This window comes from Danio aesculapii, chromosome 7 (assembly GCF_903798145.1).
Source record: "Danio aesculapii chromosome 7, fDanAes4.1, whole genome shotgun sequence".
NCBI lineage: Eukaryota > Metazoa > Chordata > Actinopteri > Cypriniformes > Danionidae > Danio > Danio aesculapii.
In genome coordinates this window covers 24,274,508-24,295,991 of record NC_079441.1, presented here as the reverse complement: position 1 = coordinate 24,295,991, position 21,484 = coordinate 24,274,508, and the positions used below count along the sequence as shown (strand labels likewise).

The window sequence follows — 21,484 nt, the reverse complement described above, 5'->3', positions numbered from 1 at the left end:
ATATATACAAAATAGTCATTTTTTTACTTTACCACTATACTACCTAGTGTAGTTGAAACCTAATTGGGTTTAAATACTTGTCAGCATGGCATTTTGAATCAATAATTAATAAAGTAATAGAATTTAGTATGATCACTTTTGATTCTTATGATAATATGATTCTTTTATGAGTAGTACAGGTCAGTATATGTTATTAAATGTTTAAAGGTTGAACAATATTTCACCTATATGTTGACATTTTATTTTCACATAAGTTACTTTTAACATTAAACGTGCATTTAATATCCTTAATATATATAATTCCTTTCGTAAAATTTATTTATCTTTGACCCATATACACTACCGGTCAAAAGTTTGGGGTCAGTTTTTTTTTTTTAAAGAAAATGATTCTGTTCATCAAGGCGCCATTTATTAAATGTAAAAAATGATTAAATATTTATTAAAATTTTAAATAACTGCTTTCTCATTGTATGTAGTTTCAAATGAAATTATTACTCCAGTCATTATTGCTTTTATTACTATTACCATTATTAATAATAATAATAATAATAATATTAATAATATTAGAGTAATTTCTGAAGGATCATGTGACTCTGAAGACTGAGGTAATGAAGCTGAAAAATCATCTTTAAAATCACTGGAATAAATTATTAAATTAAACATTAAACTACTTATGAACAGTTCTTTTATAGTGCAATAACTAATAAATAATTTTACAGTTTGTACTGTATTGTTGCTGAAATAAATGCAGCCTTGGTGAGCAGGATAAGATTCTTTTAAAACATTTAAAAATCATACTGACCGGTAGTGTGTATATATATATACTTATTTAATGTATGGGAAGTTAAGATCAGATGGTCCCTATTTACCTTTAGTAAACATATATTTCAGTAGTACAGTACAGTAGTAGTGCAGTAGTAAGGTGTTCACACATTGCACTTTTATACTATCAAGTGCTATGGAAAAACAAAGAAACTGCTAATTGCATTTCCATAATGGCAGTATCACATCAATAATATTCAAGAAACCATTTGTGCTATAAAAAACCCTAATCTAATAGTTTTATAAAACAATAATAAAATAGAAACACCTGTTAATCTGTAGGGGAACTTTAAGAACTAAAGAGTTTGTGAGATTTTATAAAGAATTAAAGGGGTTGTGAAATGCTAAGAGGTTATACACAGGAATTGGCACAAAGGGAGACAACACTGAGGCAGCGAAGGAACACACACACACGCGCACGCACACACACACACACACCAAAAAGAGCACTCTTTTTTCTAACTTTGGCTACTAATAAATTAGTGAAGTCAATATTTACAAGTCAAGTTAAAATACTGGCCTATATTGAACAACATCAGAACATCCTCCAGTTACCTGGTTAAGAAGACGTCTATGATGAAACAACTCCAAAAAAACTTAATTGTGTTAAAGACTCTTACTTTTTGGTGTGTTCATGCAAGTTTACACATGTTGGCCCTCTAAAACGTATTATCCAGTGAAACAACTAATGATGTATGCAATACATTCCTATGTTACCTTGTAGTCCATAGAATCTGTCCACAGAACGCATATATTTTAGACTGAGGAGTGAAGTGGTGTACCGCCATGTGATGGAGAATATGCATGCTCAGAAGACGAGGAGACAGAGCGTGATGAGGAAACTTCTTTCTGGAGCTCCTCCACCTTCCTCTGCAGCTCTGCACGCAGGTACAGCAGCTCCTTCAGGTTCTGGTGAACAGGCATCTGAACAGAAGCAACAGCACTTGAGTTTCCTCAGAGAGCTCATGTCGGATATAAGATGTAAGAGGGTTTTAAGGATACAAAGACTTTATATGCTCATATCAATTGTGTATGTGGAAGATTTTTTGCTATTTAAATTTGACTTACGAGGATATGATGTTGCCTTAAAGAGGCTATACGTAAACAGGGATGAACAACTTTAAAGGTGCACTATGTAAGATTGACACCCAGTGGTTGAAGTAGGTACTGCACTCCAAAATCAAAACACCTTTTCCTCCCAGTCTCTCCTGGGACATGTCCACACAAACTCAGGTTGCCAGATTGACGGTGTTGCCTGACAAAGCCTACAACCTATCATAGCCGCAAGCAATGACACATGATATAAGGAATATTTCCCATATTAAAGGGAGTTTTTGTCTGAACCATCACCTGAAATTGCAATTTCAGGTTTTATTTCTCACAGTTGAAGAACAGCATGAACTTTTATGACAACGATCCCCTCAGGTACTGATTATGTGCTTTATTCAGTGTTAAATGTTACAAATTTGAGCTTTAATACCATTTTACGTAACATTTATTGCCATACTGAATGTAGCAGCAGATAGTTTACCTCAGATCTTCTAAACTAAATAAACATAGGCTATAGTTTGTTCTATTAATCAGTGCAAACCAACAAATATCAGTCACTCATCATTACTTTTAATAATGTTAAAGAGGTTTAATATGTATTAATGATATTATATCCCTCACCATTTCGTTGGGAATGCAGTGCACTTACTGCGCTTCTAATGGGCTAGTAGTTAAATGTTTCAGTCATGCTTTCTAAAATGCTGTAATTTTTTGTTATTAGTATCATTTTCAAGATCAAAGCTTTGCAATTCAGCACTCTACAGTCAATTCATGACAGCTTTGCGTAAAGCATTTAGTTTGAGACAACATCCCATCAGTTTGTTCTTTGTTTTCTGCTTAAAGTGTATTAGAGACTTTACATAACCCACATATTTGCTAATATGTTTTCACCTGAGGTCTCATGCGGGGGTTCCAGCGTACGTAGTATCCAACCCACAGCTCCAGATGTCTTAGACTGGCCAGTGGATACAGCACATGATTTTCATAATCCACATAAAAGGGGTTGGTGAAATCCTCTGATTGGCTGTTGATGTAGGACCACAAAGACACCGTCTTACGGTTCACTTCCTGAAAAAAACAAAGTAAGAACCATTTTCAGCCATGAAGAATTATCTGTGAAACATGCACATCATCAAAACTGTATTGGTGCAATGGTACATGCCTTTTCCACTCGCTCCTGTTCACTGTTGTAAAGGAATGTACCAAACAGGCAGCTGTAGAGGTAATCCAGGATGGTGATGAGAAAGAGCTCATTGAACTCAAAGGCAGTGGGAAACTGAGAACACAGTAGATTATTTATTTCATGGAAATTCACAGAAAGCAGCTTAAATGATCTATCATATATGTGGTAATACTTTACAATAAAGTTGTATTATTTCATATTAGTTAATGCATTTGCTGACAATAAACTAACAATAAACAATACATTACAGTATTTGTTCATGTTAATGTTACTACAGTTCATAGTTCATTGTTAGTTCTTTAACCTCGCAGTGCATTAACGAATCTTAACATACTTGAATTTGGATGTTAATAATGCATTATTAAATGTTGGATTAATAAATGCTGTACAAGTTAAGTCTTGTTAATTATTAGTTTATATTAGTAAACACATTAACCAATGAAGACTTATTATAAAGTGTGACTTATATATGTAGCATTACAAATAACATTGCATTATAAATAAAGCAGGAAGTGCTTAAAGTACACCTCACCTGTCTCATCATTTGCCAGACACAATCTATGAATTGAACAAATAGAGGCGAGCGCTCAGAGTTGGCATGATTTTCATCTCCATGACCAATGCGCTATAAAAAAAGAAGAGTAATTCATAATAATTTAATAATAATAATTCATAATTTAATAATTTTTTTTACTGCATTGTTGATCAAGTAATTTCTGCCTTGGTGAGCACAAGCATAAATCAAGCCCAAACCTTGATCTCAATATATTTTAGTTATATTTCAATCTGAAGTTTCGTAGAGAAAACACTCATCTGACAATCTGGTAGCATTTACTGTACTTTTCTACCCCCATATATAGAGTTTGTCTTTCAGTGATACGCCCTGTATCCCTCACCGCTGCAAACTTGTGTCCGAAGCCGATCCACTCCTTCTCCAGCAGGACCTGGAAGCCCCTGAGAGTCCTGTAGTAGGAGTCCAGCATCAGCATGGACAGAGATGTGAGCTGAGCGGTGCGATCCCAACCATCACTGCAGTGAACCACCACAGAGCTCTTACTGGACTCTACTTTATCTGCAATCCGCACCGCACCCGCAAGCAGAAGCTATGAAGAGAAAGAGAGAACTGACTTCTTTAAAAGCATCTAATTGACTAGCTTTCTTCTGGGACACTCATTAACCTGAGTATAACTAAAGTGGGACATTGACCAAATCTTATACATATTGAGTGTGTTTTTGCGCTGGTTTAGATGTGTCATGGAGCAATAAATATGACAGTAAAACTGCCAGTAAGTAGTCTGAAGGAGTGATTTATTGAACTATTCACTCAAACAACTAGTTCAAAATGGCTGATTCATTTAGAATCAAGGTGCATCCCAAATCGCATACTTAAGCACTATTCTACGCCATTTTGTAGTATAAATAGTGTAAATAGTGTGTCCACACTGAAAACTCTAAAAAGAAAAAGCGTACTTTAAATTCCCAGATGATGCACTTATTCAACCGGTAAACAGAAGTGTGGATTGTCGGACACTTCATGCACTCAACTGCTGCAGCTTTGCCCACGTAGCGGAAGGGGCAGGAGCTGATGTTAGATCACTTTATTAATGTTGGATTGTGAAAGCAAAATTCTTCCATGAGACAGCCTCCTGATGGTGAATGTGGTTATCCTCATGGCAAGTATTATTTGGTAGTTTGGTCCTCTATTTCACTAATTTGGCAACCATCAAACGTCATCTGGAAAAAGGTTTGAATTTCCGCTTAGTAAAAAAAACATAAGTGTTCTATTTGGGACGACACTACATTCATATACTATGCTGTTGAGTGTGTAAGTGCATAGTGTATAACTGCCTAGTGTATAGTGTGCCATTTAGGACGCAGCTGCGGTCTTCATGAATTGATTGTTGAATCACTGGATCAAATGTTTTAAACAAGATTCAGACATTCAAACATTCAGAAATTATAACAACATAGCTGCTTTAAGACACAAATGTTCTGCTTTGGCTTTGTTTGGAATCATTTTTGTGGCAAAAGAAACAAAAACAGACAATCCTGTGTTCAAAAAGTAACTACTGTAAAAAGAATACTGTAAATTGTACCCTTGTTTGTGTGATGTTGTTTAATACAAAAACAAAACCCTGTACAGGACCTATACAGTTTTTGTCTTCATAGCTTATATTCTAGGAACATTAAAATACTATTCATGACGTAGTGAATGCTTTTGGGCTCTTAAAATGTTTTTGATTATTGTCTGCAATGTGAGTTGTATACTTATGATGTTAGCATGCATTAATGTAACAACAGTTATGATATTAATACATATTACAGTAATCGTACACCTCTAATTAGGAACTGGATTTATGCTCTTGGTAAAAATGATGTAAAAGTGTTGTTTACCCGTATGTACTCCAGCCAGTGAGTGGCATCTATGGCTGAATGCCAGCGTTGTTCTTCTATGGTGGGGTAAACCACCTCCTTCAGCTTGCGCAGGGACTCTCTCATGACATGAATGTTAGGGATCTCCAGAAAAATCAGCTCTATGTTGGGGTAGAAATTCTCATTTTCATAACCTCCATCTTTAGCCTGCGGCATGAAGCAGCAGAAAGTAAGAAGAGAAGAATTGTGGTTTCCATTTTTACCTCCTGACTCACATCCACATTAGCACAGATGGCTGCTCAATTATTCAAAACTACATTTGTAGGAAACAACATGCAAGTGTGTGTGTTATGGATGAAAGACTCTTATAAAACTTTCCCTTCATCTCTACTCCCCAAAAAAATTTGAAGTCACTGTCACCTTGTGATTGTGAGCCACAGTGTTCTGCCGAGCATCAAATATGGCGAGTTTATGGGACTGTGCATTGGCATCCATGATGGTCTGGAGGTAATGCTCATCCTCCTTACACCGGCGATCTGTGGGGCCCACCATGGGCTGACTACAGCGGACTATAGTAGCCTGAGTTTCTGGGTGGATCCATGAGAGCACCTGAAACAAGCAAACTGTATGAGAACTGTACAAAAATACAAATCTGACTATTGATAGGGCTGCATGAATAATCTAAATTAAATTGTAATGGCAATTCATCAAAAGCTGAGAATGTGATCCACAACTTGTCAGGAAAGCACGGGTGTTTGATCAGTAGTAAATCTCATCCAAAGGCAAGCGGGCACTCTCGCAAGCAGAAACTAAAAAAACTCATGAAGAAACCAGGGAAATCCAAATAGCGGTTGTTGAATATTTAATTGCTTTCATTGATTCAACTTAACTAATAAACACATGACTATGCAATTATCTCGATTGAAGTTATTAAGTGATTTTTATTGACATTGATGACAATTTATATTTATTTTTTTTGAGTCATAAAAGTTTCAATAAGTGACCTATAAAGCAGTGGTCCCTAACCCCCGTGCTGCGGACCGGTAGCGGTCTGTGGATCATTTGGTACTCACTTAAAACGGCAGTTGTTAAACCCCTCTTGAAAAAGAGCATCCTGGATAACACCTTATTGAGCAATTACAGGCTAATTTCAAATCTCCCTTTCATTGGCAAAATCATTGAAAAAGTTGTTTTTAACCAGGTTAACAAGTTCTTAAGCTCCAAGGGATATTTAGACAACTTTCAATCATAGTACAGAGAGCGCTCTTCTAAAGATAATCAATGATAAACGCCTCAATACAGATTCAGGCAAACTGACAGTGATGGTATTACTCGATCTCAGTGCCGCATTTTACACTGTCGATCACAGCAAACTTTTGGATAGGCTGGAAAACTGGGTTGGGCTGTCTGGGACGGTCCTCAAATGGTTCAGATCTTACCTTGAAGGGAGAGGTTATGATGTCAGTATAGGTGACCATAAGTCGAGGTGGACATCCATGAAATGTGGAGTCCCACAAGGCTCGATTCTGGCACCTCTCTTGTTCAACCTTTATATGCTCCCACTGAGCCAAATAATGAGAAAGAACCACATCTCCTACCACAGCTATGCTGATGACACTCAGATCTACATAGCCTTACTGCCTAATGACTTCAGTCCCATTGACACCCTCTGCCAATGCATTGATGAAATGAACAATTGGATGTGCCAAAACTTCCTTCAGTTAATCAAAAAGAAAACTGAAGTGATTGCGTTTGGGAACAGAGATGAGGTTCTCAAGGTGAACGTGTACCTTGGCTGTAAGGGTCAAACAACAAAAAATAAGGTCAAGTATCTTGGTGTGACTCTGGAGTCAGATATGAGTTTTAATAGTCATGTCAAAGCAGTAACTAAATCAGCATGCTATCATCTCAAAAACATCGCAATAATGAGATCCTTTGTTTCCAGCGAAGACTTAGAGAAACTTGTTCATGCTTTTATCAGCAGCAGGGTGGATTACTGTAATGGACTCTTTCCCAAAAACACAGTCAAGACAGTTGCTGCTCATCCAGAACGCTGCTGCCAGAATTCTGACCAGAATCAGACAATCAGGGCACATCACACCTCTCCTCACATCACACCTCTCCTCAGGTCTTTACACTGACTCCCAGTTACATTCAGAATAGATTTTGAAGTATTACTACGTTTCTATAAATCGCTAAATAGCCTAGGACCTCAATACATTACAGATATGCTCTCAGAATACAAACCGAATAGATCACTCAGATCATATAAACTAAATATAATAAAATAGTATATTATACTGTACTATATCAGATGTGCTCCAACATTAGGCACATTCAAATCCAGACTTAAAACACATCTGTTTAGCTGTGCCTATACTGAATGAGCACTGTACTGCATCCGACAGATCGCACTATTGTTTTTCTCGAGTGCCCAAATTTAACCTACAAGCTAACAAAATGAGTAAGAAACAGACTTCTTTAAAAAATTTATTTGTAAAGGGAAAATAAACCCAGTGAAGGACCCAAGAACTGCCAAGGAATGGATCTGCAACCTATTTGTCAACAAATCAGGTGAATCCAGCATGTGTGTGCAAGAAGATAAACTGCTCAAGGACACAACTGATGAAGGATTTTTAGGGGCCATTCACATATCGCATCTTTTCCACAAACATGCTTGTTATTTCCAGTGGAGTCACGTGGACGTGCTCGTGCCTTTAAGGGCGTTTCAGAATGCTGTGAGTACACTGCGAGAACTGACCAATCAGCTTCATACTTTGTATGGAATATAAACATTTTGGTAGACTAATTATATTAAATAAACACAGAGCACCCAAATTCTGCAGTGCTTTGTAAATTTTTCCATAAATAAAACTTGGATCAGAGTTGCAGCAATGCTTTGTCAGCCTGTCATCCTCTGCGAAAATGGTTGAAGGTCGCCTAGCAATCTACGTACAGCACCCCCACGGTGATAAAAAGGCTGGGGACCACTGCTAAAAAGGGTTAATATGTAAACATTTTAAGCAAGAAATATAGATAGGTTTTGGTGTAGTACTGGCCTTTATTTTAATTTACAGTTGTATATTGTGGAGTGGATGAGGTTAAAACCAACTGGAAATTACATGGACAAAATGCATACATAAAAAAAGAGGCGAACAGAACACCTAATGCGCAGGTATGAATTTGTCATTGATGATAAAATGTTTCATGTTTTTTGTGCTTGAAAGCTCAATTTGTCACTTCACATTACTATAATACACTTACCGCCGAACGGCCTTTATACATGATTTAAAAAAAATTATAATAATAATAAAATAAGTTTAATTCATGCAAACAGATGGATTCAAAAAACGTATTTACAATCAATTAACAACCTCAAGCTCACAACAATTTATAGAAAAATTAATGTTTTTACTTCTAGAACCCGACTGTAGCGCTCTATTGACTTCCCCACATGGGTTAGTTGTTGAATGTGTAATTAACATGTAGTGCTGACAACACTTGACTGCAATGTGTAAAATCAAAACAAGCACAGACGCACACTTCCTCTCACTTACCGGGATACGGTGTTTGACTCTGAAAGAGGCCACTCGTCGGATCTCCTCCTCCTTAATACTAGTTGGGGTAACGAGCAGAGCAGGATAAGTGTCACACACTTCATAATTACTGTTGAGCTTACTGATAGTCCAGCTCTCATTCGGTAAACCCTGCAGACAGTATGCAGACAATAAAAAGAGAAATGAAAAGGTCACAAGAGCAGAATGAAGCAGTATTATTCTGATTCAATGTATTCAGTCAACTCTACTGTTTTTCAGCAATGTGCATGTCTCACCATTCTTTTATACTCGGCCACTGGATCATAAACCTTCCATCCATCCTCTGGAAACTGCTCTTTGTATTGGAAGGCAAATAGAGACTGGACAAAAAAACAAAAAACAAAAACAACAAAGCATGAAGAAGCTGCACTGGAGTAATTAGTCAATTACTGACAGATCTAGCAGCAAATCACTGCCCTGTGTGGAGTCATGACATACCAACTCATTGGACAGCGGGAAAGCATACTTTGTCAACGTTTCCAAAATCTCCAATTTACTCTGTTCCTCCTTTTTATAAGCAAACCTGGGACTCCTCATATCCTATTGAGACAGATCACAGATTGTTAATATAGAGACTGTGTGACTGGATATTTATAATAGCTTATATATTCATCATTCATTTATGTGAACTTTTGGTGAGGTCTTAATTATGATTATGAATTTGAATGTATTATTATGGACTCTGTTTTCAGTTGTAGCATTTTTGTTACAGCAATATGTCATTTGATGACATATAATTGAATTTAAAGGCACAATATGTTCAGTAAACACTTTTAAATAAAGAGAAAAAATAAATCTATGTTTTGGAAAATGTATCATACCAAATTATTACTTTTTTTAAAATAAATATATGCTTTATTAGACAGACAGGTGTGATATAAAAAAACAACAAACAATACAGAGAGCAAACATTGTCTGCATTTTTCTGTTTTTATGTCAAACTAGAACTAAACAACATTAGGTACCCACCCCCACCCATTCCCTTGGAAGGAAAGAAAATAAATAAAAATAAGCTTATTACATGATGAACATCCATCCCTCTTCAGAGTAAAACTGGAATGATATGTGTGTCATTGCTTTTTCTTTATGCCAAGTTATTTTCTCTCATGTAAACCTCTCATGTGAAACCTCTCATGTTGATGCTACTTGAACAGCTGTCACTAGATGTGAATATTACGGTGTGAAAGAATTAATTATTTAAACAATTCTGTTATAAGAGAAGCTCTCTCTCTCTATTAGTCTGCTATGTTTATTTGACTTTCCTGATAAGATGCCTACTAGAAAGCAGGACAACCTTGAAGTAGATAAGTATTATTTGTGTGTGTGTGTGTGTGTTCGTCTTCGGTTGAGACATGAAGGCGAGCTGAATTTCACTTCTGATCTTCCTGACCTGAGAAATATCCTCTTGTTATATCTGACATTTGTATGCTTGATGCCTTGAAATCTATCTATGTTTTAACCAGTCACCTATACAGTATGTATGACACAGTTAGTGATGCATATGACACAGTTAGTGATACAGTATAATTGTTGTTGTTTTGAAATTGTAAGCAGAGCAGCCTACGGACTCTGCTGATGAAACTGCAAACTACCTTCCGTAAACTGTCTTTGATTGAATTTCTGACTCCAGCTTTTCTTCATCTGACACTCCAGTCATTTCTGGGTTAAAACTGTTGTTCCTCAACAACACTGAACAATCAATTACAATCCCTAGTATGCACTGAATAAATTCTACCATAATTTCTGTGCATCATTAAACCTTGAGTGGTGCACCTGACCTTACAGACGATCTCCATGCCACTGGTATTCTCTCCAAGACTCTGTACACTGAAGGTCTCTAACCTGCTGATTGCACCCAGGTTCACATCCAAAATGAAAGGTGCATCCTGCAAAGAGATGAATGGAGTAAGTCACAATACCAAGACAATATACTGATCTTAAAATAGACAATGAGAACAAAAGAAAGATTTCTGCTTCGTACCCGCTCTAGACTGACAAAGTAGAGCCTGTAGTCTGTGATTGTGAGTGTGCCGGTCACGGCTCCAGTGAAAGGACAGATATACATCACATCTTTAACTGCAGAGACAGAAGATAACAGATGGAACCCAACACCACCAAACAAGCAGAAACAGGAAACAAGAGTCACAGAGGCTCATCCAACATACCAGTGGTTTTGACTGTTTCTCCAGGGACCAGTGGGACGTCATCCATGGGGGCCGGCCCTCGTACATCCCTGAATACTTGCTATGGCACATAAAGACAACACAGCAGTTATTTTCTTTCAAAAAATGCTCTTTTAAGAAGTGCTGCATTTTAATCTGCTTATTGCATCAAAAAAATTTCTCTCTAGTCATTGGCGATTCATTTAATGCAAGTCATACTGACACTTCGAGAGTATAAACAAATCATAGAGCTGATGACACAATTAGCCCTCATGTGAAATGTTTTTTTCTATTTCAAATATTTCACAATTGATTATATTTATATTTTTAACAGCTAAGGTCAATATTAATACCCCATAAGAATTAATTTTCCCGATTGGCTGCAAAACAAATACCACTGTTGGCCAATGACTTGCTTAATTAACCTATTTATTTAAGCCTTAAACTGCACTTTAAGCTGAAAACTAGTGTAACGGATGATGCTGGACAACGGAGATGAGGATCCACGTGCAGTTTATTTATAGAGAAGTCCTGCAGGCAATGGTCAAAAATGGGAGCAAACGGTGGCATGTAGACAATACAAAATACGTGGTCAAAGTACAGGCAAAAGGTCAGGCTAGTCAACAAATAATCAAAACGGTAAACAAGACAAGGATTGAAACACAGCAAGACAAACAAGGGAAAACACTTTGTAATGTTCGTGTGGAAGTAACAAGACATAGCAACTTGTGTATGTGTGTGTGTGTGTGTGTGTGTGTGTGTGTGTGTGTGTGTGTGTGTGTGTGTGTGTGTGTGTGTGTGTGGTAAATATAAAGTCCAGGTAATCAGTCCATCATGAATTATCAGCTGTGTGTATGTGTAATCAGGGGGAATCAGGAACTGGTGTGTGTGATGTGCATGATGGTAATTGTAGTCCAGTTCAGTGACAGATGTGTAGTTCTTCAGCGATTTGATCACTGTTGATCTTGACAACTAGTATCTTGCAAAATAACTAATAAAATATTATGTAGTGTCATCATTGCTAAGACAAAAGAAAATTGTTATTTAAACTATTATGTTTAAAATGTGTTCATTACTTAGGAAATATCTGAAAAAAAAATCACAGTAGGGCTAATAAGTTTGTCTTTAACTGTATATAGGCAAAACTACATTAACACTCATGGCTCCTAACAAAACAACAGAATTTGTACCAAAATATGCAGAACATCAATATGTGACAGTCGTGAACACTCACCACTCTTTGCTGAGGATGTGATTTTGAAGTAAAAATGCTGAAATGTTGTTTCTTGCATAGACTGGTCGCTTTGCTTCAAACTAACTCAATGTATTATCAGGGGCATGAGGAGGTATTCATTTTGTTTTGCCTCTATACATTTTTTTTTACTCTCAAAATGGTTGTAGGCAGCCACTGATTGAATTTTTATCAATCACATAAAATCTATTTTGCATCGGCAGTAAACCAGAAACAAAAAGACAGAGTAGAGTTAGAGTAAGTGTGAAGCCAGAGAAACTTGCCGGAGTGTGAGATGTCAGTTCACAATCACTGTCAAACTGACAGCCATCTTCACCAGAGTCCTGAGACTGAGCATCGGCCGCAAAACAAACACAGAACACAGGAAGAGAAGAAATGAAGAAACAGAGGAGAAAGACAAGGTGTGTTTAAAGGATCCAGCATCAGTTTTGGGAAAAAGAAAGAGAAAGAATGCAGAAAATATTAGCTCCTCATTAGTATTGAGAGGTCAAATCCTCACACAGAGACAGGAAGTGTGATTTGAAGAGGCAGAGAGAAAACAGAAAGCATACAGCTGCTCAACCATCACTACTACACTAGTAGATCTGTGCTAATGGCAGATTCTAGAGCCTTACCCTTAAGTTTGGCCTCTTGGATACCTGGAGATCACACATAAACATCAGACAAACATGAGTTACAAACACACACACACACTTTCATGAACATGTGAGAACACTTAAAAGTACAAACACACAGACAAGGATTAGACTGAATCTGAGTAAATATGTCAAGATACTTTAAGTATTATTTAATTTCGAAAAATCTACATTTAAACTAAATTAAATAAATAGGACCTGATTAGTTTTATACATGTTTCATATATCAAGATGATTTATAAGGAATAAAGTTAAGTAAAAAGACACTTTTGTTAAAATAAATAAATAAATATTGAACTCCAACAAAGATTTTGAATCAGAGATTGTTCAAAAATTGTTTTCATATTTGATGATAAATCAGGATATCATAAAAATGACTATTAAGCATCACTATTACAGGAACAAATTACATTTTAAAAAGTGTTTTATTCACAATAATCCTGTTCAAATCTATTTTTGATCAAATAAATTCAACATCTATGAGGATAATAGACATTTGTAAGCCTTAGCAGTTTATTTCAAGCACATAATTCTTTTTTTAAAGAATTAAATAATTAAAATGGTTATATGTATAATAATAATAACCATTTGTTATGCTCCACTCCCATTCATTGCTAAACACAGGCTTAAAGCAAATAGGAGTTTCTTTTTTGTTGCTTTTGAATATGCTAATAAATGCATGACCAATGACATTTCTGGATATGATTCACACTGTAGTAACACCTGAATGAAGCACAAACAGGGAATTATAAACAACGGACAAACATTTAACTGTACAAACAGACTGTGTGCAGAAGACAAAAAAGAACATACACAAAGGTCAAGCAAACTACAGTAGGCTATGTGAGCAGTGCAAAAACGGTAGATATAAAGATTTGTATGCATATTTATTCTCTGATTTACAGTTCAAAGCAGGGCAGAGCAGTGGTTAAAGCAAACTGAAAAACACCAACCGCCATCACCCTTACCCTAGTATCTATCTTCTTCCCAATCTGTCAATCAAAAACACAATATCATAATGGCTCACTCTGACAAAACTCAACAACAAAAAAACATTCATTCTGAACACCGTGTTTCCAAGCTTAACCCTCATCATTTGAGTATTTTCATCATTTCACCAGTTGAGTATGTGTTCATCCAGAATATAAATAAACCTGTAAAACTGCAATTATTTAAACATATTTTAAAATACATAAAGAATTAAAGACAATCTGCAAAGTAAATAATGAGAACTGACCTTAATAGTTCAAATGAAATTAATATTTATAATAGGGAGTGTCATCATTTAATTACTCTCGACTTGTTCCAAATATGCTGAAGGCAAAAAAGATATTTTGAAAAATGTTGAAAGCTGGTAACCATTGACTTCCATAGTATTTGTCATTCATTCATTAGTTTTCTTTTCGGCTTAGTCCCTTTATTATTCTGGGGTCACCACAGAGAAATGAACCACTAACTTGTCCAGCATGTTTTACACAGCGGATGCCCTTCCAGCTGCAACCCATCACCGGGAAACACCCATACACTCTCATTCACACAAATACACTACGAACAATTAAGCTTACCAAATTCATCCATAGCACATGTGTTTGGGCTGTCGGGGAAACCCATGCGAACACGGGAAGAACATGCAAACTCCACACAGAAATGCCAATTGGCGCAGGCGGGACTCGAACAAGCAACCGTCTTGCTGCGAGGCGACAGCACTGCCCACTGCACCGCCCAATAGCATTTGTTTTTCCTTACTATTGATGTCAATGGGTACTTGTTTACAACATTTTTCAAAACTTCTTCTTTTGTGTTCAACGGAAGAAAGAAATCATAAAGGTTTCAAACTACTTCAGGTTGAATAATTTCTGAGTACATTTGTTAATTTGTGTGTGAACTATCCCTTTAAGAACCAACTTACAGTCAGTTATTGAAACAAAAACTTGTTCAGATATCGCCATAATACACTAGTATGGGTTTATTTTGATGACCAACTAACTATACATCAACCTTTATTTATTCATCAACAACAGAGATCTGGTGGAGGGTGCAAAATATGCTAACCTTAGATTCCCGGTGAATGGATTCTGAAGGGACTCCGCTGGTGATCTGGCTGGAGATAGTGGCTGCTATCAGCTGTTTACACCACTCCACATGAGACCCAGTAGGACTGAGTGAGAAAAGTAACACATCCTCACACACTAGGGCACAAATGTTTCGGTCAATGCATCTGCCATAATCTGTGATTACATCAAACTACAGACTCAATACTGCCATTGCTGTCTGGATGTGTGTTTGAGTGTGTGCTGACATCCTGTGGACTGAATATGACAGATGGCGATATGAGGTCAGGGAAATGTGTCTCACACACACAGTCTGATCTTTCATTACTTAAAGCGCAGCAACAACATATATATAACTACTTCCATTCTATCTTTTAACTGATACTATCTTAATGTCTTATTTAAAGCCTCTCTCCAAAAAACAGACAATAATGCTTACTATCTTATTGAGGATGGGAGGATGTAACGTTACGTTATGCTTTTTCGGATGAACAGAAAGCATTTAGTTTTAAGAAAAACAGTTTTAATATTAGTGAGTGCAGGAATAAACTGTAATGAGCAGTATATAATGTAAATATTATAACAATATACATATAATACGCGTGTTGCGTGTATTTTGTATATCACGACAGGGATGTCGACGGCATCGAGCGCGTGCACGTCGAAAACAGCTTTATTAATGAAAAATTCACATTATTATGATAAATGTGCGGATAAAACCATGACACGCACCTGTCTAATGAATCCACGCTGTCCTGTCGAGAGGCAGGGTTTACTCCTAGGTTTCGCGGTTTTCTCGGGACATGCGGGAGTACCGGACTCTCTGAACCCGACGGATGATGCTGCTGCTGCTTCTCCATTTATCAGCTTCCCGAGCTCCGTCTTCTAAGATGTAGATGTGTTTGAGCTTCTCTGGTGAAAGAGCCAAGTGAAGTGTGTGTGTGTGTGTTTAGGAAGTCATCTCTGTGCGCTGCAGACTGCGGTTCTGTCTCTGCTTCCTGTTCTGCGCCGACAAATAGCGTTTCTCTTCTTTATTTATGTCAAGGAAGCGGCCATGACGAACCCCCCTCCCGCCATCACCCATATTTAGATCAGTATGTAAGCTGTAACATATTGTGTTCAAGCATAGGGAATAATTATATAATACTCAATAAATAAATACAAAAAGTTTCACGGTTTCCACAAAAATATTAAATGTTTTAGTAAGATTTTTAGCACAGAATTAGCACATATAGACTGGTGATATTAATTAAATTTGTTTAATCTTCATTTCTATATGCTTTTTAATGTGTAGATTATTAAGCAGCAACATAGATGAAAAAAATAATTTTTTAAAAAGCCATAATATTTTATTATTGTGGAACATTCCAGCAAATCAGGCAGGCAGGAGAGTAGTGGTAGAATGCAGTTGTAGTTTAATACAAATGTCACTTTTTAAATTAAGTTCAGTTTAATAGAAATAATACAAATGCCACTTTATAGATTGGACTAATGACAGCCAAAAATTAGTCTTTACAACAATATACCACTATATTCTAACTTTAAGCATTTTTCACAGTATCCTTTCAACTCTACACTGACTATTCACTTTAGTAGGTACACTTGTACAAGATGGGTCAATATTGTGGCCATACATTGACAGACAGGAAAGCAGCAAATAATACTTAGTTAGGCTGTGGTGTTTTAATGATGCTCACTTGGTACTAAGGGGCCAAAAATACCCTTCACACCACTGTACAACCACCATCATGCTGTACAGGTAATACAAGACAGCATGCATGCACGCTTTCATATTGTTTATGCTAAATTCTGACCCTCCCATCATCAGACTGACACAGCAGAAAAAAAGACTCTTCAAACCAGGCAAAATTATCCAATTTTGGTGAACCATATAGCAAATTATTCACTCACATTTGTTGTTCTTACCTGACAGGAGTGACACTGGTGTTTTTCATAAGCTGCTGTAGCTCCTCTGCTACAGGGAGTCGTGCAGACCATGTCTTACTCTAAAACCATAGTTAAGATACATTCATTTGTACGGTACCACTTTGTCAAGCTAGTTTCCAATTCTCAGCATGCTTTGTTTTGGACTCAGAGTAAACACAATTGTTACTTTATGTGTATAAGATTAATATTGGAAGAGATTTGTTAGTGATTAATGTTATGATCAAATTTTAAGGGTTTCTATTTTGTCTGCCTGTGGTTAGGTTGAGGACGGGCCTACAAAGTTTGAAGCTGTACACTGAAAAAAAATTATTCAAAGACGATTCCTTGGATTTACTAAATTTTTTTTAAAGGTAAGTTTCAAATTAGGTTGAACATTACTCGGTTTTATTTGTTTGATTAAATTCAACCCATATAAATTGTTTGCAACAATTTTGCAGAAATCATGTTTTTCAGTGTATATTGCTATTTTTAAAATGCAATGATCTTATTGTTTGATGCTGTAATATTCTCTTATTTAGTAACATTATAATATGTTCATGTGATATTGCTGGATGGACAATTAAGACCTTTTAACTTACAGGAAATACTTACACTCAAAAAAAATGCTGCTTGTTCAAACTACTCATTTATAATGAGCTGAATCAACAATTCTTGAGATTTTTTTTTGGGGGGGGAGGGGTGGGGGGTGGGGGGGATTAGTTGCCTCAAATTAAATAAGTTGGTTGGAATGCACACCTGGAATACTTAAATAATTAGTTTATCAAAACATTAAAATTATGTCATCATTTATGTTCCACCATGTGGTTGTAAATATTTGTTACTTTTTTCATCTGTTAAAAAACGAAATACAATATTTTGAAGAACGCTGGTTGCTGACACTCATCGATTTAAATGGAAGGGAAACAATACTTTGGAAGTTAATGGGTGCCAAGAATCCAGCATTTTTCAAAATATCTTCTTTTTTGTTTAACAGAAGAAAGAAGCTCAAATAGGTTTTGAACAAGTGAAAGGTAAGTAAATGATTCCTAATCACATTTTGTGATTGGTGTACACTTTCACTGCAGTCATGCACATTTGCAGGTCTTATGCAATAAAAATGCTTGAGTACAATAATGAGCATACAGTCGTTTCCATGTGAACTCTTTAAATTAATTTAATCAGCATTATGTACAGAACAATAGCTGGCCAACAAATAAAGGATACATGTGGGAATACAAAACACAAATAAATCCCTTTAAACTATTATGTCTAACTTAAGATAATGTCAGCAAAAAAAAACAACTGAGTGCAGCTTTCCTTCACTCAATCTCACGCACAAAGCGATGGGATAGAGAACAAAAGAATCCTCTACAGAATCAGATCGTTTTCAGATCCTTAAAATGTTACAAAGCAAAACCTAAATGCCCATTTAAAAAAGAAAAGAAATTATATGTAAGAGGATGTCCGACAAATGACCTACAATTACCAAAACCATCCACAACATGTTTTTTTTTAAAATTCTAATTCCTTTTTATAAAACTGTCAATTTTTACACTGAATAAAATAATTATATTTTACAACAATAGAACTTTCAACAGTAAAATAGTTTTTTTGCTTGAGGTAATTACATAGTTCTGGTGCTTGTAAAAAATAAAAAATAGATTTCTGTCTTTTGTCCCCCCTAAAAACAACCAACCGCAAATGGTTTGTTTGTTTATTGAACTTTTGTCGTCTTCACACACTATGGTTTAATAATCTTCATATCCTCATTGAGGTCAAAGTCTTTAGAAGTTCAGTTTTCCGAGGCAGCGCAAGAATTCAGTCAGCGCTCTCTTCCTCAAGAAAAGACTGAATATGGGACAGTCCAAACACACCATTTCACATCCCAGCCTCTCCTCCTACCCAAAAGACTTTGCAGACAATGCTACGTCTCGTTGGGAGCAATACTGTCAGCTCCATCAGAAACAAAATATTTGCTTTCCGTGGCAACTGCACGTCGTTTTATGGGGTAAAACCCCAAGCCCAATGCGTGTAGGGCTTAAAATTGTCAATCTCCAGACCTCGGCAGGAGAAAAAAAAAAAAAAAAATCAACCAAAACCGCACAGTGAATGGAAATCATTCAGTACTACCACAAATGCTGCCATTAAGAGAAAAACAAATCTATAAAATATAAACCTGAAAACCTCAGATTTGAGTAAAGGCACCAAAAAGGTATCTGTGTCGCTTGTTTCAAAACCCTGGTTCTGTTTCACAAGCTAACGTTAATCACGTCAGAACATTTTCCATCCATAACACACACTCCCCTTATCAGCGAATGACATTTATGGTGGAAAAAAGTAAGACAATTAGACGACGCATCAACTTCCTTTACCTCATGAGGTCAACTACTGGAGTTTGTCAAGCTGTTATACAAAGTCTACCGATTGCTCTGCCAAAGTTTGAGGACCCTGCTTGATGCGAGATTGACGTGACACCATGTAGACTAAAGTTTACAACGCTGTAAACAAAACCAGCACTCTCTGAACGCCATCTCAATAGTAATCAACATTCAAAAATGTTCTCCATTCAGATGTAGAACCCAAATAACACACAACGCAGCACAGAAATCACATACGTCCATCCGCCTTCAATCACAGTCACGTGAATTCTGGGATACCCACATGACTCACTTCCATGCTTAGTATGCGGCACTGTCACTTTAAGGCTTTTCTTTTCGCTTAACGTTTATTATTTTTTTTGCACGATGAAGGCTGTACTGTGGTTTATTGCATAATTGTTTTTGTTATCGTCGACATCACTACTAATCGTGTTACCATTAACTAATCGCTATTGCTATGTACAAGTGTCCAATGTCTTTAACAGTTTGCGATCAAAACGGTGTCTGCAGGTGTGTGATGTGCTGATTGGGCGTGGCGGCATTGGGGGTGGAGCTGTTCGTCAAGTGGGTGGAGGAAGGGGCGGAGTCTGAGAGCTGCAGCTCCTCCAGTTTCTTCAGGTACTGATCCCTTAATGCCAGAAGCTCCTTGTAGCGCTGCTCCACTGGACTCTGCTGATGTTGTGAACAAATATAGACAGACATGCAGATATGAGAAGAGGGAACGGTGAATAAAAAAACCACTTGAGGGCAGCAAAAACACTTTTTGACTCTAAAAAATACAAATCTGCATCAAAATATTTTTTATGCTAATAATAGGATTATTAAAGATGACTAAAATCACCAATCATAAAACTAACATTTTAATAAATTTTTGGTATTTAAAATAAAATGAGCCAACTTAAAGTAGTAAAACAACAACAACTAATTAAAATAACTAAATAAACTTATAATAATAAAATATTTAAAGCATGATGCAACTTATTTTCAAACCAGTCCATCATAACATGTCTTCTTTCATTTCTTTCTGAACAAAAATAATGATTATACTTTTAATTACTGTTATTTCTTTTATTTTATAGAAGCATTGTATAAAATATTATATCTTACAAAAATGTATACAGTATGACTAAAATTTTGTATTTAAATACAAAAAATATAATCTTATGACTCAATTTAAGGATCACCTTTCGATAAATATCAAAACAATTTAATTAATTGAACATTTTTAATCTTTATGAATTGAAATCTATTGTTTAAACATCTACATTTTTCAGATTTGTGAGTTGAGACATTTTAGTCACTTATTTTTTCCACATTGTAACAAATACAGGTCAAAAGTGAGCTACTCTTCTATACTATTATAGCATACTAGCTCTGACAATTGTTAAAAACGTTTAATTAATCTGTGATTTACAAAATATCAGTGAAAAGACTATCTAATTTAGTACTTAAAATAATATTATGGCCTTTTTCTAATACATTTTATAGTTTATCTGTCCATTATTTAGAATTGTACAATTGAAGTCAGAATTATTAGGCTCCCTGTTTTTCTTTTTTAAATATTTCCCAAATGATGTTTAACAGAGCAAATAAATTTTCACAGTGTGTCTGAAAATATTTTTTCTTCTGTAGAAAGCCTTATTTGTTTTATTTCGGCTAGAATAAAAGCAGTTAATGATTTAAAAAATCGATAGTCTACAGAACAAACCATCGTTATACAATAACTTGGCTAATTACCCAATCCTGCCTAGTTAACCTAATTAACCTAGTTAAGCCTTTAAATGTCACTTTAAGCTGTATAGAAGTGTCTTGAAAAATATATAGTCAAATATTATTTACTGTCATCATGACAAAGATAAAATAAATCAGTTATTAGAAATGAGTTAATAAAAATATTATGTTTAAAAATCTTCTTTCCGTTAAACAGAAATTGAGGGAAAAAATAAACAGGGGGCTAATAACTTTCTCTTTAACTATAATGGTTAACAGCATTAATGGTTGTTATGACTAACATGGTAAAATGCTTATTTATGCCAATGCTGGATTGGCTCTTGCA

At 35.9% G+C, this 21,484-nt stretch overlaps 2 protein-coding genes across 4 annotated transcripts in view; both read right to left on the bottom strand.

The window, feature by feature from the left end:
- Positions 1-1,277: 1,277 nt before the first annotated feature.
- On the bottom strand, positions 1,278-16,067 carry mtmr1a (myotubularin related protein 1a). Of its 2 annotated transcripts, XM_056461369.1 has the most exons (18): positions 15,857-16,067; positions 15,126-15,231; positions 14,042-14,065; positions 13,053-13,076; positions 12,702-12,767; positions 11,190-11,268; positions 11,006-11,100; positions 10,803-10,910; positions 9,463-9,564; positions 9,261-9,344; positions 8,986-9,135; positions 5,849-6,037; positions 5,450-5,635; positions 3,952-4,158; positions 3,588-3,680; positions 3,035-3,148; positions 2,764-2,940; positions 1,278-1,746 (listed from the first exon to the last, which is right to left on the bottom strand). In XM_056461369.1, the coding sequence occupies exons 1-18, from the start codon at positions 15,982-15,984 to the stop codon at positions 1,579-1,581; spliced, it is 2,100 nt and encodes a 699-aa protein (XP_056317344.1). In that variant the 5' UTR covers positions 15,985-16,067; the 3' UTR covers positions 1,278-1,578. The 2 variants fall into 2 exon arrangements, with proteins under 2 accessions (XP_056317344.1, XP_056317345.1); XM_056461370.1 differs by lacking the exons at positions 13,053-13,076; positions 14,042-14,065.
- A 2,131-nt stretch (positions 16,068-18,198) lies between these two features.
- mtm1 (myotubularin 1) overlaps positions 18,199-21,484 on the bottom strand; it is a 32,771-nt gene continuing 29,485 nt past the window's right edge. Inside the window, exon 15 of one of the 2 annotated variants that reach the window (XM_056461360.1) lies at positions 18,199-20,100. In XM_056461360.1, the coding sequence (XP_056317335.1) occupies positions 19,921-20,100 (180 nt within the window). In that variant the 3' untranslated portion in view covers positions 18,199-19,920. The remainder of the gene's footprint in view (positions 20,101-21,484) is intronic. The other variant, XM_056461361.1, reaches the window with a different exon arrangement.